The 15,812-nt window shown below is 40.7% G+C and overlaps 1 protein-coding gene across 4 annotated transcripts in view; it reads left to right on the plus strand.

Annotated features, from left to right (window-relative positions):
- Positions 1 to 15,812, plus strand: part of Cped1 (cadherin like and PC-esterase domain containing 1) — a 266,183-nt gene that overhangs the window by 68,133 nt on the left and 182,238 nt on the right. For all 4 annotated transcript variants that reach the window (XM_052173296.1, XM_052173293.1, XM_052173294.1 and 1 more), the window contains one exon: positions 8,684 to 8,759. In XM_052173296.1, the coding sequence (XP_052029256.1) occupies positions 8,684 to 8,759 (76 nt within the window). The remainder of the gene's footprint in view (positions 1 to 8,683; positions 8,760 to 15,812) is intronic.

A 15,812-nucleotide genomic window follows, 5' to 3' on the forward strand; every position in this document is an offset into this window, starting at 1 on the left:
GCCTTGCTCACTTTGCCCATGTGCACAGACAGTGCTTCATGAAGAGGAGTCTGGGGTAAAAAAAAAGTTGCTCACTTTGTGGTGTCCAGGAAGCCAAAATCACAATGTGTCCTTCAACAGTTTATTCCCAATGGTCTAACTTCCTTTCGTGAAACCACATTTCCCAACGATTTTAGCAGGCCCCAATAGCAAACAAGGGTTAGTTAGCCTCTGGGGACACTGAAAAATAGAACAAGTAATGCCATGCCTTGTTCTTCAATAGTTAATGCAAGACAGACTTTGGGTTTATTTGTTTTAATATAATTTCCCCCAGCTTGAGCCGTTACAAATACCATTTTATCTTTTTCTTTCTTTCTTTTAGTTTTTTTTTTTAACTCAGCAGGACACGAACTTTATCTGGAATTGTGCAGCTTATTGGATGCTGCTTTTTCTCAATTCACTGAGTCGTAGAAGAAAAATACTGTCTGTACCATTGTACTGGCTATTTCAATCTTAGCACAAAGTGTAGTCAGCTTCAGTTACCACATTGACCCAGCCTAGAGTCATCCAAGAGGAACGAAAGCCTTGACTGAAGACTAGCCTGGGTCACACTGGCCTGTGTGCCTGTCTGCAAAGGAGTATTTTGAATAGTAATTTACCCCAGATGTCCTAGCCTATGGTAGGATGTAGACTCCCTGGGCAGGTGGTCATGAGTTGTATGAAAACTAGTTAAGCATGGGCCCATGAGCTACCATGAGAGTAACCAGCAAGCAGTAGTATGTTTTCTGCTTCAAGCTCCTGCGCGGCTTGAGTTCCCACCCTGACTTCCTTCAGTGATGGACTGTGACATGAAGGCATAAGCTGAAGTAAACACTTTCCTGCCAAGGTTGCTTTGGGTGGGAGACACTTTATCATAGCAACAGAAAGGAAACTATAGCACCATACTATATATATATAAAATTTCTTAACGTACACTGTGTGAGCTTTCATGAGTGACGATGAAATGGAGGCCTGTCTAATGTGCCAGCCATCACACTAGACAAGTTACATAGTATTGATACTTACAGGTCTGTGAGGAAAGTCCCCAAACTACACTGTTTTGTCAATCCTAACTGAAGTCATAATCACCTGTACTGCCCACTCAATGGCAAGGAAGGTCTAGACAATTTTGGTTTTCTTCTAATTTTTTTTTCTTCTTTGGCCTCTGGGCTGAGTACATTCTTTGGGGCTGGTTTTGTGTTTTGACAAAACCAGGTATAGCCTTGAATTCGCTATGTAGTCTAGACGGACCTTGAACTTGTAAAAGTCTTCCTGTGTCTCCCTTCCACCCCTGCACACACCCAAGTATGAAACAATCACATATCTGTAATCGTTTCTTCTTTTCATTCTTCTACAGTTGTTTGATGAACATCTGTACTGAGCCCTGTTTACACAGTGAGTCAATATAAATGAACAAAACAGATGTAAATGCTCGTTCCTGTGGGGATTAGACTCTCAACAGAAGACAGGGAAAGGAAGGGTACACAGTAGATGTCAAAAGGAAGCAGGGAAACAATTAAAGTAAAAGGAGAAAAATAGCTGTTGAATTTCAGATGAGCAGGGAAGACTCCATCAAGAGAGTAACATTTCAGCAGGTGTGGCAATACATGCCTTTGTTCTCAGTACATACAGGCAGAGGCAGGAGGATCTCTGAGTTCATAGCTAGCCTGGTCTACAGAGTGAGTTCCAGGACAGGCAGGTATACACAGAGAAACCTTGTCAAACAACTCCCACACTCCTAAACAAGTGACATTTTATTCCAACCTGGAAGATCTTGAGGTCCTGGTGCCAGTGGCTCAGATAAAAAAAAACAGACACAAAGGAAAAGAGAAATCAGCATCAGGTAAAAGGAAGTTGTCTGGTTGGCATTTCTTTGTCTTGTTTTATTGTTTGTTTTTATTTTTATTTTTAAATGTGTGTGTGTCTCGGTTATTTATCTATTGTGGTAAAGAGACATCATGACTAAGGCACTTCTGAAATGCATTTAGCTGGAGGCTAGCTTCCAGTTCCAGAGGGTGAGCCCATCCAGGGTCATGAGAGAGCAAGGCAGCCGGAGGCCTGCACGGTACAGAAGCGGTCGCTGAGAGCTCACATCTGTTCCAAAAGTTAGAAGCTGGGTTCATGAGGCTAGGCCTGGTACGGGCTTTTGAAATATTGGGGAAGGGGAGATGGCTTATGGGATTTTCAGGGGAGGGGGGAACCAGGAAAGGGGACAACATTTGAAATGTAAATAAAGAATACATCTAATAAAAAAAAGAAAAGAAATATCAAAGTCAGACCCCACGAGTGACACACATCCTCCATCAAGGCCACATTTCCTAATTCCCCAAACAGTCCATTGGCCAAGGACCAAGCATTCAAATACATGAACCTATGGAAGTCGTTCTCATACCGGTTCTGGCTGCATGCACGTCTGCACACCACATGCAAGAAGAGGGAGTTGCATCCCTTACGACTGGAGCTACAGAACCAACATGTGGGTGCAGGGAATAATTGAACCTGGGTCCTCTGGAAGAGAGGCCAATTCATTTAAATGCTGAGCCATTTCTCCAGGCTGTCTTGTATGTTTTAAGAATGCAAGGATCCCATATAACTGGGGGAAGGTCAGTGTGGCAGGAGCAGAGGGTAGAAATGTTCTTGGAGTGGCATCTTGCATGTGACATGGGGACCCTTTTAATGAGCACAGATTTTGTCCTCAGTGAATTGGGTTGATGGAGGATTTTGAGTAGAGGGGTGACAGGAATTCCATTGCAGTTTTAACGGCTTTGCTCTGGCAGCCATATTGAAGTAAACATTTCAGATGCAAAGAGCGAATGGAGGAAACCAGTTCCTGAAATGATTCACCCAGATGAGGGTGAATTGGACTCGCTGGCAGCAGCAGGGGTGGCGATAGCAGTGAGAGATACCAGTAGCTAATACTTGTGCGGTTTTACTGTGCACTAATCGCATCCTAGGCATTCCCGTTAGCATTGGTGGTCTTTCTTTACAACAGAAGAGGCAGTAGCACACAGAGGCTAAGACAATTCTCTAAGATCTCTTAGTAATAGAACTAATAAGGACCCACACTCGGGGAGTCTGACTTCAAATGCCTGTTTTGTCAGAAAACCTTTCAAATCAAGTATTCAGGCACTGTTCTAACAGCTTAGCCCAATGAGAATTCTTGAAGAAAACATGAATTGTCAATGACACATGTAGATAACTTCACTTGGTAAGAATGAGTAATCTGAAGCCTTATGAGCCGTGACTTATGTATACCACATATGGGAGACAGAATTCCTTTCACATGCATTGGTGTGGTTACAGAATTTATCCATCACTTTGGGGTGAAGGAGGGCACCTGATAAGATTAGGATTATAAATTAAAACTGCAATTTCGGTAGTTAGTGAAAATAATCATACGATTTGTAACAATTAGAGAATGAATGAATGAATGGTCGGAAGGATAGAGACAAGGATTTAAGGTGGGTGTTATCCCTGAGATTCTGTGAATCGAGGCCACTGTATGAGGTAACTCTGCCTTTACTAACTGGAGTTCTTACCTCACGTAGATGGGTGCTAGTGTTTCAGAAGCAAAGGCGTTCATTCCCAGCTTTGAATGCTTAGGGGATTAGCAGTCACTGAAACCAGATGCTGCTTTCAGTGTTTGGAGCACTGGGAACTTTTTGCCATGGCCCTCATTGCAAAGCACGCGGGGCATTTCCTTGCTACTTTGATGGAACGGTGATTATGTTTTGAGGACAGCAGAGAAAGACATTTCTTTCTTTCACTAGCTGGGTCTCCTAGTTTTGTTCTGTTTTTGTTCTTTGTTTTTGTTTTTGCTTTTTTTTTTGACATTAGCTATTTTCATTGCTGATGACCTTGAATAGCCTGAGGAGAAGGTCTAAATCCTGATAAAAAATAAGAGACATGATAATCTCTATAGTTAAAATGAGCAGAAAGATATTCTGCAAACCCTAGTGTGATCTTCATGTGACTCTTCATTTTGGAGTGACCAGAAAAAAAATTCCCATTTACTTCTTATTCTTTTTAAGTAGTCCTAGCTTAAATGTTCATCCTCTTTAACTAAATAATGCTGTTTGTTTGTTTTCAATTTTTTAAATGTGTGTGTGTGTGTGTGTGTGTGTGTGTGTGTGTCTCAGTTATTTATCTATGTTGTAAAGAGACATCATGACTAAGGCAACTTCCAAAAGAATGCATTTAGCTGGAGGCTAGCTTCCAGTTCCAGAGGGTGAGCTCATCCAGGATCGAGAGCAAGGCAGCAGGAGGCCGGCACGGTACAGAAGCAGTGGCTGAGAGCTCACATCTGTTCCAAAAGTTAGAGGCTGGGAGAGTGAGGCTAGGCCTATAAGGGGCTTTTGAAATATCGAAGTCAGCTCCTGCATGAGACATCTACTCCAACAAGGCCACACTTCCCAATAATTCCCTAAACAGTCCATTGACTAAGGACAAGCATTCAAGTATATGAGCGTATGGAAGCCATTTTATTTTTAAGTTTATATGATTCATACAATGCCTTTGCTTTTTTTGAATGAAAAATGCCTCCAAAAAAGTCAGACTTCGGCTCTTTCTTTTGCTTGTGAGTGTATATATCTGTGTTTGAGTGTGTGTGTGTGTGTGTGTTTGTGTGTACACGTGCACATGAGTTTATGTGTGTAGTGTGTATATCTGTGTGTATGCATGTTTACATGTTTATGTCCAAGTATCTGTGCATACCTATGGAGACTTGAAGTTGAAGGGGTTTTATTTTTGTTTTGTTTTGTTTTGTTTTTTTTGTTTGTTTGGTTTGGTTTTTTCGAGCCAGGGTTTCTCTGTGTAGCCCTGTCTGTCCTGGAACTCACTCTGTAGACCAGGCTGGTCTCAGACTCAGAAATCTGCCTGCCTCTGCCTCCCAAGTGCTTGGATCAAAGGCGTGTGCCACCACTGCCTGGCAGAAGTTTGGAGTCTTTCTCAGTTTTATTTATTGTGAAAGGTAACTTACTGAGCCCAGAGTTCTCTAATTCCAGATAGTCTAGCTGGCCATCTTGCCTCAAGAAACCTGTCTCTGCATGCCCAGAGCTGTGATGACAGGACACCTGCTGGGCCTTTAGCATGGGTGATCTGACCTCTGCTTATCTACTGAGTTATCCCCAGGCCTGGCTCTTTCTGTGTGCTTGTGATAATTTTCAATGGAAACAATCTAGACATATTCATTACAGAATAACTTTATGGAGGCATACTTGCTATTTGAAATCTCTTAAAATACATATTTCTGTCTTCTCAAATCTATCTTTTAAGAACTATTCCAGTAGTGAATGCTATTACCATTTTATATATATTTTCTCAGTTATGAAAGACTTTTCATGCTAAGGAAATAAAAACAGCAGTTTCTCCACCTTCACTTCTCTCCCTCTCATAGATATACATACATACATATGTGTATATATATATATACACATATATATATGTGCAAAATATTTGTATAGAGAGCATTTAACTGCAAACAAGGTGTGTATGCTTGCACATTAACATACATATACATAAACATACATATATGTGCATGTCTGCACACAAATACCCACAAGCAAGAGTAAAAGTCTTAGTGAAAATGAGTTTTGAGTGACAGTGGTACTAATTATAGCAAACATAATATCTATTTTGTGATGTTGATATTGGTGGTGGACATATATGTATGGGATCACTGGGGTATATGAGATATTTAACTTCTACCCGATTGTTAGTGAACCGAAAAATACTATTTTAAAAACTAAAGGTTATTAACTGGTCGAGGTATATTTCAAACATCAATGCACTCAAGTGCCAAGTAGGAGAATCAGCTTGACTCCTTGAGCCCACATGTAAATAAATGTCTGCAACCAGGCATGCTCTTGTAATGTCAGCCCTGAGACTCATTAGCCAGCCAGTCTAGCCTAATTGGTGAGCTATGGGCCAATGAGATACCTTACGTCAAAGATGGTGAGTGGCATCCCAGAAGATGGTGCTCGTTTGCTCTTCTACCTCCACATACATGGACACATACATGTGAGTGTACACAGTTCCTCCCACCAGCACCTGCCCACACATGAACCCATACACACATATTGAAAATACAATTGAAAAGTAAATAATATTGTTGCAGTGTTATAGTGGAGAGACTTTAAGTTAGCTAATTCAGATGAAACTCCATTGGCAATATCCCACTAGGCAATGATACAAGTCTTCTCTATTTTGTAATACACATTAGAACAAAATTCCCTTGAATGTGAGAGCGAATCGTTGGCTTCAGCAGTTAAATATGTGACATAATTAATTTCCAACGACTGTGTGGTGCACGGTACATTAACGGTTCGCTTCCTTTGCTGAGTTGTCTAGTTTCACTTCTCGGTTTGGTGTTCATGTCCAGAGGAGAAGGGGCGTGGCATTTTGGTGTTGCAGGTCATCACAGTCACAGGTCTCCGGAGTGATATTGGTTGCAAGTATGAATGCCGAAGTCACACTCTGGAGGATACACTGGAGGGGAATCATTAGGTGGGCCAGAGAACAGTAAAAAGCCAGAACTGCATAGCTGGTGCTTCCCTACACTCTGCTTCCCTGTGGGGAGTGAAGTCTTTGTAGGCAGTCTTTCTGATACATTGGTTCATGGGAAGTCACCACTCTGAGAAATCACATCACTCGCTATCTACTCTTTGTCTGAAATCTCTGCTAGCCTACTCTGCCTTTGTAGTAGCTACATAAATTCTTGGGGCCCCCTTGTTCAGTTATGGTGTCCTTCAAACCAGGGCATCTTCCATTGCTTCCTCATAGGGCAGGAGGGGAAGAGAGAGCCAGTGCTGGAAGCTTCCACAATAGGAACCCATGTGCTCCCAGGCCTTTAGACGGTTAGACTGGACCAGGGCTAGTCCACGATCCATAATGATGCTTCTCTAGTGCGTGTTCACTTCCTGGTTCTTCCCATCACCAAACACTCTATTAAATTGTTAGCAACTGAGTGATTTTGCCTTGCATAAGGAAAAATTACTCTGTTTATTGACATTTGAAGCTTTTCACAATCTTACAAAGATGCTGCATGTGCAACTTAAATAAACAACAACAACAACAAAAAAGAGCAAAAAATTTCTGTTACAGATTCTCCATGCTCTTGTAGTCCTCTTCCTGTCCCCCCAGCTGATCTTAAGAATTCTAAAGTGCTGAGCTGGTGCTTTAGGAAAGGCCTTGTTACCTAATGCTTAGTGTCTGAACTTACACAGTTTTGAATGTGAGACATGTAGACAACCCTAACGCTGTAAGTGTCCCACACGGACAGCTCTCCATGAATTTCTAGGGCAAACATGTCATGCATGGTCTTGGGCATCCTCATAAACTCTGCACAGAACACAGTGTTCAGAAAGGAAAGCCGTCCATGCCAAGGCACAATGTAGGTCTGCTTACAGGGCCTGAGCTGGCCCTTGTTCTCCCCGGAGCTACACGTAGGCAGCAGAGACTCTGCTGAATAAATGAGTTAATACAATTGCAAGTGTCAGGGAAGATTTAATCAGACTGTGTCAAAGCACTTTAAATGAATCATTAGGAAAAAAGTTACATTTTATTATAGAATTGATCAAAGTGGAACGCAGAGACCCAAGGCTCTACACACTTTATTGTACAAGTGAAGACATTAGGAACAAACAAGCAAACCATGCTCTAGGTTAGGATTCTGTCAAGTGCAGAATTAGGACTGCAGCCATGTCTTCTTCCCCTGTGTTCTCCAACACAGCTGAGTTTTGGCTAATCATGCCAGCAGGATGTGTTGAAGAAACTGTAATACTTTTTTTGGGAGGGAGAGAGTTAATCTGAAAGTCATCAATAATGACTGAAGAATGAATCTGATCTTCAAGCTAATTCAAATCTCTCTCCCTCCCCCCCCCCACCTCCACCTCCACCTCCACCTCCCTCTCTCTCTCCCTCCCGCCCTCTCTCCCTCCCTCCTTCCCCTTTTCCCTCCCTCCTTCCCTCCCTCTCAATTTAACAAGGTTTAACATATTTGGTTTTAGTTTGAGGATGTAGTTGATGTACCTAGTAAATCAAACTGTATAGTCTCAAGAGGAGAGGATCAAACTTGTTAGCGTAGGTGCTGTTCTTAAAATGGGTGAAACTACAGTGTCCTTCATTATGAAGTAAAGACTGTGAGGGATGGTGAGAGAGACTGGCTTGGCATTGACTGAAAATTTGAGTGGCCCAGGTCACCGTGGCCTCTGGAGCTCGGTTGTGTGACTGTTTAGTCCTTTAGCACTATTTTTGCCATGTGCAACTACGAAGCTATGTCACTATATTTGGCATAAGTATGTCTTTTTATATCTAGCAAATATGATAGCTTTGGAATAAAAAGGTTTCCCGAGTTATTCCCAAATATTTTAAAGATTTCTGGGGGCAAATTTTTATTTTATGTAATCAAAGCAGCTACTTTGTCATTCTCGATTCAAGTGTTCACTTACAGACTTTTTATGATTGGATGTGATTATAGCAGATGATGATTAATAGCTACCACTATCTATGTATCTATGTATCTATCTATGTATGTATCTATCTATGTATGTTTCTATTTCTATGTATGTGTGTGTATATATATATATATATATGTATATGTATATATATTTCCTTGGCACTATCATTCGTGAATACTTAAATCACTAAAACCTTTCCATTCTTTCAGGTAAATGTGTTACCAGAAATACAGCCTCAGCTTTGCAGAAAAGAAGGCTTGTGTGAATTAATCAGAAGATTTCCAGGTAATCTTTAGTTTGCTTCTTTATGCATGAGTGTGTGACATCTGTAGGCTACTGTACAAGTAACAATTAACAAGGCCTCAGAGCAGCATCTCCAGCTCCCTTTCTATTAACTCCATCACCCACATCCTCCCTGACACCCAGGCTTTACCAATAGGAAGACCCTGACAACACCTCATGAAAGCACAACTGACCCTTTTCTGTTTTGGGTTTTCCTCTGAATTGCTGGGCATATGTTTCTATTCGTCTTATCTGTGTCTTCTTGAAGTAATTCTGCTGTAGTTTAAAATTAATTGTGATGGTTCTTAGTTATATACAATTTGAAGTTTTATCAGGATTTATGATTGCATCATGGCACTAGGGTTTGCTTGTTTGCGTCTCTCTTTTTTTTTTTTTTCAAGTTGATGCAGCCAAGATCATCCGGGAAAAGGAAATTAAACTAAGGGGGAAAACATCAGATTGGCCTGTAGGCAAAACTGTGGCCCAGACCATTGTTGGCTAGTGCCAGCATGGGCTAGGTGGTTGTGGTTTATATAAGAAAGCAGACTGACCATGGACAGCAAGCCATTAAGTAGCATCCCTCTATGACCTCTGCTTCAGTTCTCACCTTCAGTTCTTGCCCTGACTTCCCTGTAGCTGTGAGGTAAAACAAACATTCTCCTCTCGAGTAGCTTTTGGTCATGGTGTCTTATCATAGAGATAAGAAGGAAACTAGAGTAGTTATTCTGATGTCAAAACTTGGTTTCTCCTCTCTAAACTCCTCTAACTATGTTTAAGGAAGGATAATCAATGAAAGACATTCCGTCTTGACTATATCAGGAATATGGGACAAAGATCACTACCTCCAGTTTCTGTACAGTTCCCTCAGTGGAAAAGATGTCAGAAAGGAAGTGAGCCACTAGAGATGAAATAAGTCTCCACAGACAGAATTATAACCTTCTTTCGAGCTCAGTGGAGAGTGTACCTCAAATTTCTTGTTTGATACCCATTAATGCTCGTGCCCTTAGGAGGTGTTTTACTACATAATTAAAATTTAGATCTGCATGACTTCATTTCTGCATTCATTAATTTATGACTTAGTAGAATCAGAAAACGTGGCGTACTGTCATCCATTGACTTCCCCACGGATTGAGATCCTGCCTCCCAGCCAAGCATCAGTGTTAGGCATGTCCTAACGAACTGACAGCAGGCTCCTCTCTTTAATTCGCTTACTAGGAATTAAAATTTAAATGAATCAGTGATTTTTCTTTAAACTTAAGACACATTTCTAAAATAGCGTGTTAATTTTTTTCTGTTTGTGTTGTTTCATTGTACACTTATGGCTGACTGTGCAGACCTTAACTCTTTAATTTTGTTCTTCTAAGCTAACGCCTAGTTTGCTCAGCCTGGCCTCAAACACTCTGAGTAGCCAATACTGTCCTTGAATTTCTGATTCCCTTGCCTCTAACCCCCAAGTGATTGAGGTTGTAGGTGTGTGCCATCAACACTGGCTTGAAATCCCCTTGCCACCCCACTTCTCCTACAGGGACTGGGACTTGAACCAGAGCCTGCGCATGCTAAGAAAGCATTTGACCACTTAGCTATATTTCCAGATACTTTATTATTTTATAAAGCTATAATGTGGGTCTGTGGAGATGACTCAGTCAGCAAATTGTCTCAGAAATATGAAGACCTGTGTTTGAGTCCCAGTAGCAATGTCTTGACAATTCAGTAAGCTCCAGGTACAATCACAGACTCTGTCTCAAAAAATAGGGTAGAGACTGATGGTGGAGGACACTTGAGGTTGCCCTGTGTCCTCTATATGCAGGTGCACATGCTTGCACACACACTTGCACATGCATGTAAGCACTCAAATAATTAAAAAGTAAACCAAAAAGATAATGCTCTTCTGGGCTGAGTAAAAACAATGTTTCCATTACTAAGTATAAATAAATCTCAGAGTCCCTTCAGTTAAAATAATCCCCACCACCAAATTGTCTGCATTTTGAACAGAGCTTACAGGTTTTAAAGCAATTGTTTTGTTCTGTTCCCTGCTGTAATTTATATGTAAAAATGTTTGATTTGGAACAAAAGCCATTAGCATCATGGAAAACACAAGGGCAGTATAGCAGCGAAATGAGAGCAGCATCCGTACCATGAAATCTATTTAAATATACATGCACACATACATACATATTCCTCAAGAAAGTCTGATACATTGCTTTTTTCCTTGCTTCCATAGAAGTAGGAAGCTTTTTCTGCCTTCTTCAGTTTGGAAATCATTTTACTCTGAAGAATACCACCTTTTCTAGAAATATGTAACTATTTTTACTCTTGCTCTCTCTTTGTCTCTCTCATATGCTAATGTTCTATTTATCTATATAAGTAACAATATAGTTTTGTGGGATAACTTCTCCTATCCTGTTACCTTTCTTGAACTGAAGATAATTTTTCTTAAGTGTCTCACTTTAAAAATAAGGTACGTACAGCATAAATTTCTGATTTGAATTTCATGAACAGTAGCTTTTGTGGTGCTTTTTTTCTATGAATACACAAAATATAATATAAACTTATTCACAAACTGAAACTAATTGGTTTACTGTGAATGTTGAATATTTAGTAGTAAGTGCAGACTAGGCAATAACACCCCTGTACTATAGTCTAGGATCATTCAAGGGGTGAAGTGGGCTGATGTTTGTATCTCTAATCCTTGGACCCAGGAGAAAAGGCAAGATTGTGATCTTCAGGCCAACCAGGTTACACATCAACACACTCTCTCAATAGAAATCCATAATAATAAGATAATGCATATGAAACATTTACCCTCTGCTGAGCCAACTGGGCTGCAGGAGACAGCTTGAAGCCTAAGGGACATACAGAGTGCTGATTAACCTTTGTGGGTCACAAACAAAATGAATAAACTTGTACAAAGTGGAGGAGGGAGGGAGAGATAGAGATTTGTCGAGGAGAGGAGGGTTTGCTGGAATGGTAAGGAGGTAGGTAAAGAACAATTGCTATATATTACATTTGTGTGAAGGTTGTCTAAAGCCAAATGTGATTAACAGAAAAAAATCATGAAAATAAGATGGTGCATATGAAATATTTCGCTTGGTGCTTGCAATATAAAGGAGCTCATTAAGCAGCTATTATTTTTGGAAGAAAAACAACCATAGAAATCCAAAATTAAATATAATGCTATATAAAATAGGTATTTTTGTTTAAGGTCAAAATAACCTGTGCTATTTTAGACCATGTCTTACTTAATGGCTAATAAAAGTTTGAAATCAGAGTCTTTCAGCTTGGCCATTAGTTAGCAATATGAATTACTTAATTTTACAGGATTTTGTTTTGGTGTTGCTTGTGTTTTTAAATCTATATGGATTACAGGACCAATTTCATAATTTCATTTTTAAAATCAAGTGGATTATGTATGCATATATATTGATTTAAAAATAAATCTTGCTGCATATTATATTTAATACATATGCTTCATAAATGGTGGCTGGACTATTCTATTTCTGAAAGAAACTGGAGCAAGAACCTCACATTACTTAAATCTTTTCTCTTTTTATGATTGATTATGACAAGAATTTTATGTTTCTATGAAAAACTGTGATAGATGTGAGATTTACCCTATTTTACAGCTCACGAGACACCTGTCACACTATTCTGGATATTGTCAGATGATATAGAATGCCTGAGTCAGAAACAAATGAAGTTGGTATTTGTAGCATTAACGGCCACGAGCAATGCCCAGCTTACTCACCGAGCCCTAGCTCACCTTGCATGGCCAGGGGACACCTAGAAATGCCATGGTTTGCACTTCAGGAGAGGAGCTTTGGACTTAGTCTGTGTACTGGCTGGTTTTGTGTCAACTTGACACAGGCTGGAGTTATCACAGAGAAAGGAGCTTCAGTTGGGGAAGTGCCTCCATGAGATCCAGCTGTGGGGCATTTTCTCAATTAGTGATCAAGTGGGGAGGGCCCCTTGTGGGTGGTTCCACCTTTGGGCTGGTGCTCTTGGGTTCTATAAGAGAACAGGCTGAGCAAGCCAGGGGAAGCAAGCCAGTAAGAAACATCCCTCCATGGCCTCTGCATCAGCTCCTGCTTCCTGACTTGCTTGAGTTCCAGTCCTGACTTCCTTTAGTGATGAACTGCAACATGGAAGTGTAAGCTCAATAAACCCTTTCCTCCCCAACTTGCTTCTTGGTCATGATGTTTGTGCAGGAATAGAAACCCTGACTAAGACAGACTGTATATCTTCTGACAGGCTAAGAGCTCAACTGGTGGAGTGCTAACTTACATGCATGAAGCTTCGGTTCAGTCCCTGGCACTGCATAAACACAGGCATAGTGCCACTTGCCTGTAATCTCAGAGGTGGAGGTAGGAAGATCAAGGAGGGTCAAGGTCATCTTTGGCTACTTAAGGAACTCAAGGACTGCCTGGGTTACCTTAGACACAAAACAAAACTTTCCCCCTTTCCCAGAATGGGATGTCACTTCTATCTTCCAAGACTACCCTTTACATAAATATCTTTAAAAAGGAGTTTGGAAAAATTATTGATGTGTCTGTAAAATGTGCCAAAATATAAAAAATGCATGGACAAGTGTGGCCATCAGTTTCAGAGAATCCATGACAAGTTTTCATTCTGAGACATAATCATTGTGCAGTCCTGGGTAATGAGTGTAGCATAGTTTTGCTTCTGAATATCAAGGTCGGAAGTAGTCAGTAATGTAAGATCCCATGATTCCACAGAGACTTGAAGGCTTGGGCTTTGTCTTCAGAAATCTATACAGATCAAGGTGCCAAGAACGGATGTACTTGGGACCCAGGCAAGTGAAACAGGACAGAGTTTTGGCCAGAGAGGTAGTCTGGTCAGAGATAACAAATAGGGCTCACCCAGTGTGTTCCCTCCCCAGCCAGCTTGTGCCTGACCTTAGACTTGTGACTCACATGGGAGGATACACACCCGTGGAAAGTTTTCTGGCTAGCGAAAAGATTTATTTTTGTCTCACCATTTAATACTTTGCCTTTTGTGGGGGAAAGTTTTTATAGTGTTTATTTGGCTCGAACTTGTTGTTTGGGCTTTTTAGGACATTTTTTTTTGATAGAAAGAATTGCTTTCCCATATTTGCACTGCACAGACATTAACATAAGAAGTGTTCTGCAGGATCTTGGGTTGTTTTTGTTCTTAGTGCAGCAACGCAATCCAAGGAGCCCTGGTTTGGAGCGTGCCAAGGTTTTTGTTTTGTTTTGAGTATTGCTCATTCTTTCAAGTAGTTTTATCTTAGGTCTAAGCCCTGGCTTTTGTATGGAATTTTAAAAGGAGATGTCCAGTCAGAGATAACACTTGGATCATTTGAGGACCCCCTGAAAGAAAGGAAGGAAGGAAGGAAGAAGGAAAGAAAGGCAAATTATAACAAAATTTAACACATTGATTACATACAGACAGAATGCAGTCTTATAAAATTCTAATTATTAGTTACCAGATATAAAATTCCATAATTAATATAACATAATTGAAGTTATTTTTAGCATCAGTTCATGATGCATACTGTGAAGTCTATTCCAGATCTAATACTTCAGAGGTTTGCCTGTTTTTGAATCATGACACTTTTCTCTGTGTTTTCTGTGAGCTTCCTGATGCTTTTCTACCTCCTAACCCACTTGCATTCTGTATTACCCATGATTACACTCCTGATGCAAGACACTTCCCCTTAAATAAAAATGTCACTTCTTATAGCCGGGTGGTGGTGGCGCACACCTGTAATCCCAGCACTCTGGGAAGCAGAGGCAGGCAGATTTCTGAGTTCGAGGCCAGCCTGGTCTACAGAGTGAGTTCCAGGGCAACCAGGGCTATATAGAGAAACCCTGTCTCAAAAAAAAAAAAAAAAAAAAAAAAAAACAAAACCAAAAAAACCCCAAAAAACAAAAAACAAAAAAAAAAAAATCACTTCTTTAATATGACTTGAGCAAAGTGATAACAGAAAGTATACTAACAGAACCAAGTCATAGCTACACCCTCACTCCAGGGAGTCTTGTAGCATATAATTATTTTTTGTTGTTGTTTCCCTTTGTGATTTCTTTAGTGTTTCTACTTCCATTTTATTTTATTTTTTTATTAAGATATTTTATTTATTTACATTTCAAATGTTATCCCCTCTGAAAACCCCCTAATCCATGCGCCCTCCCCCTGCTCTCCAACCCACCCACTCCCACTTCCCTGTTCTGGTATTCAGAAAGGACCCAAGGAACATGTAATTATTAAAAATCAATGCATGGCTAAGCCCGACTATGCGCTGCCACCAGCACTGGGAGCGGCACCGGCACCAGGGTCTCACCACCCCATGAGAAGCTGCAAGGTGCAGTTTCCCCAGGTTCCTGAGGTTAGCTGCTGCCGAATCACTGGTAACTTCCCAGGCCATCCTACCCCTGCAGCCAGACTGCTGAGACTGGCGCCACTGGCTCTAAACTCCTAGCCCCATATAAGGAAAACGCCAGAGGCTTATAATTTACCAGCCAGGTTTACAACAGTAAATCTTCAACCCCAAAATGTCCACACAAAGTATTCAAAATTCAATTGATATTGATACAAGCTGCACACTTAGAGTGGGCAAATTGTCCTACATTACTCTATTACCCTTCTATGATTTCCATAGCTACCTGTGGCTATTTCAGGCCATGTGGATCTGATTCGTCTTCCTCCTCCATTTTCTCCCTGTTGATCTCTCTGTCTCTCCCTTGTCTAAAACTTTCAGCTCCACCTTCTTTCCCACTTCCCAGATAAGGCTCCAGCCTTATCTAATTAAGATTTCACCTGACCTCAGCTGTGCACAGACAGCAACCCACAGAGTCTCTTAGCTGTATTTATATTTTTATAAAAGAAGTTCACAAGTTCAGTGAATGTTAGTTGGGGGACCCTCTGGAAGTAGATTTGAATGTCCATGTAGTGGCTCCCTGCCCACCCATCTCCAAGGCTCACAGGAGCCATCTTTGTCTTTATGCATTTGCGTCTCTCCAAGAACTGAGATTCCCTGAAGGTAGAACCTTATTTTAGTACTAAACTTTAGTGCAAGAT

This window comes from Apodemus sylvaticus, chromosome 2 (assembly GCF_947179515.1).
Source record: "Apodemus sylvaticus chromosome 2, mApoSyl1.1, whole genome shotgun sequence".
NCBI classification, from domain to species: Eukaryota; Metazoa; Chordata; class Mammalia; order Rodentia; family Muridae; genus Apodemus; species Apodemus sylvaticus.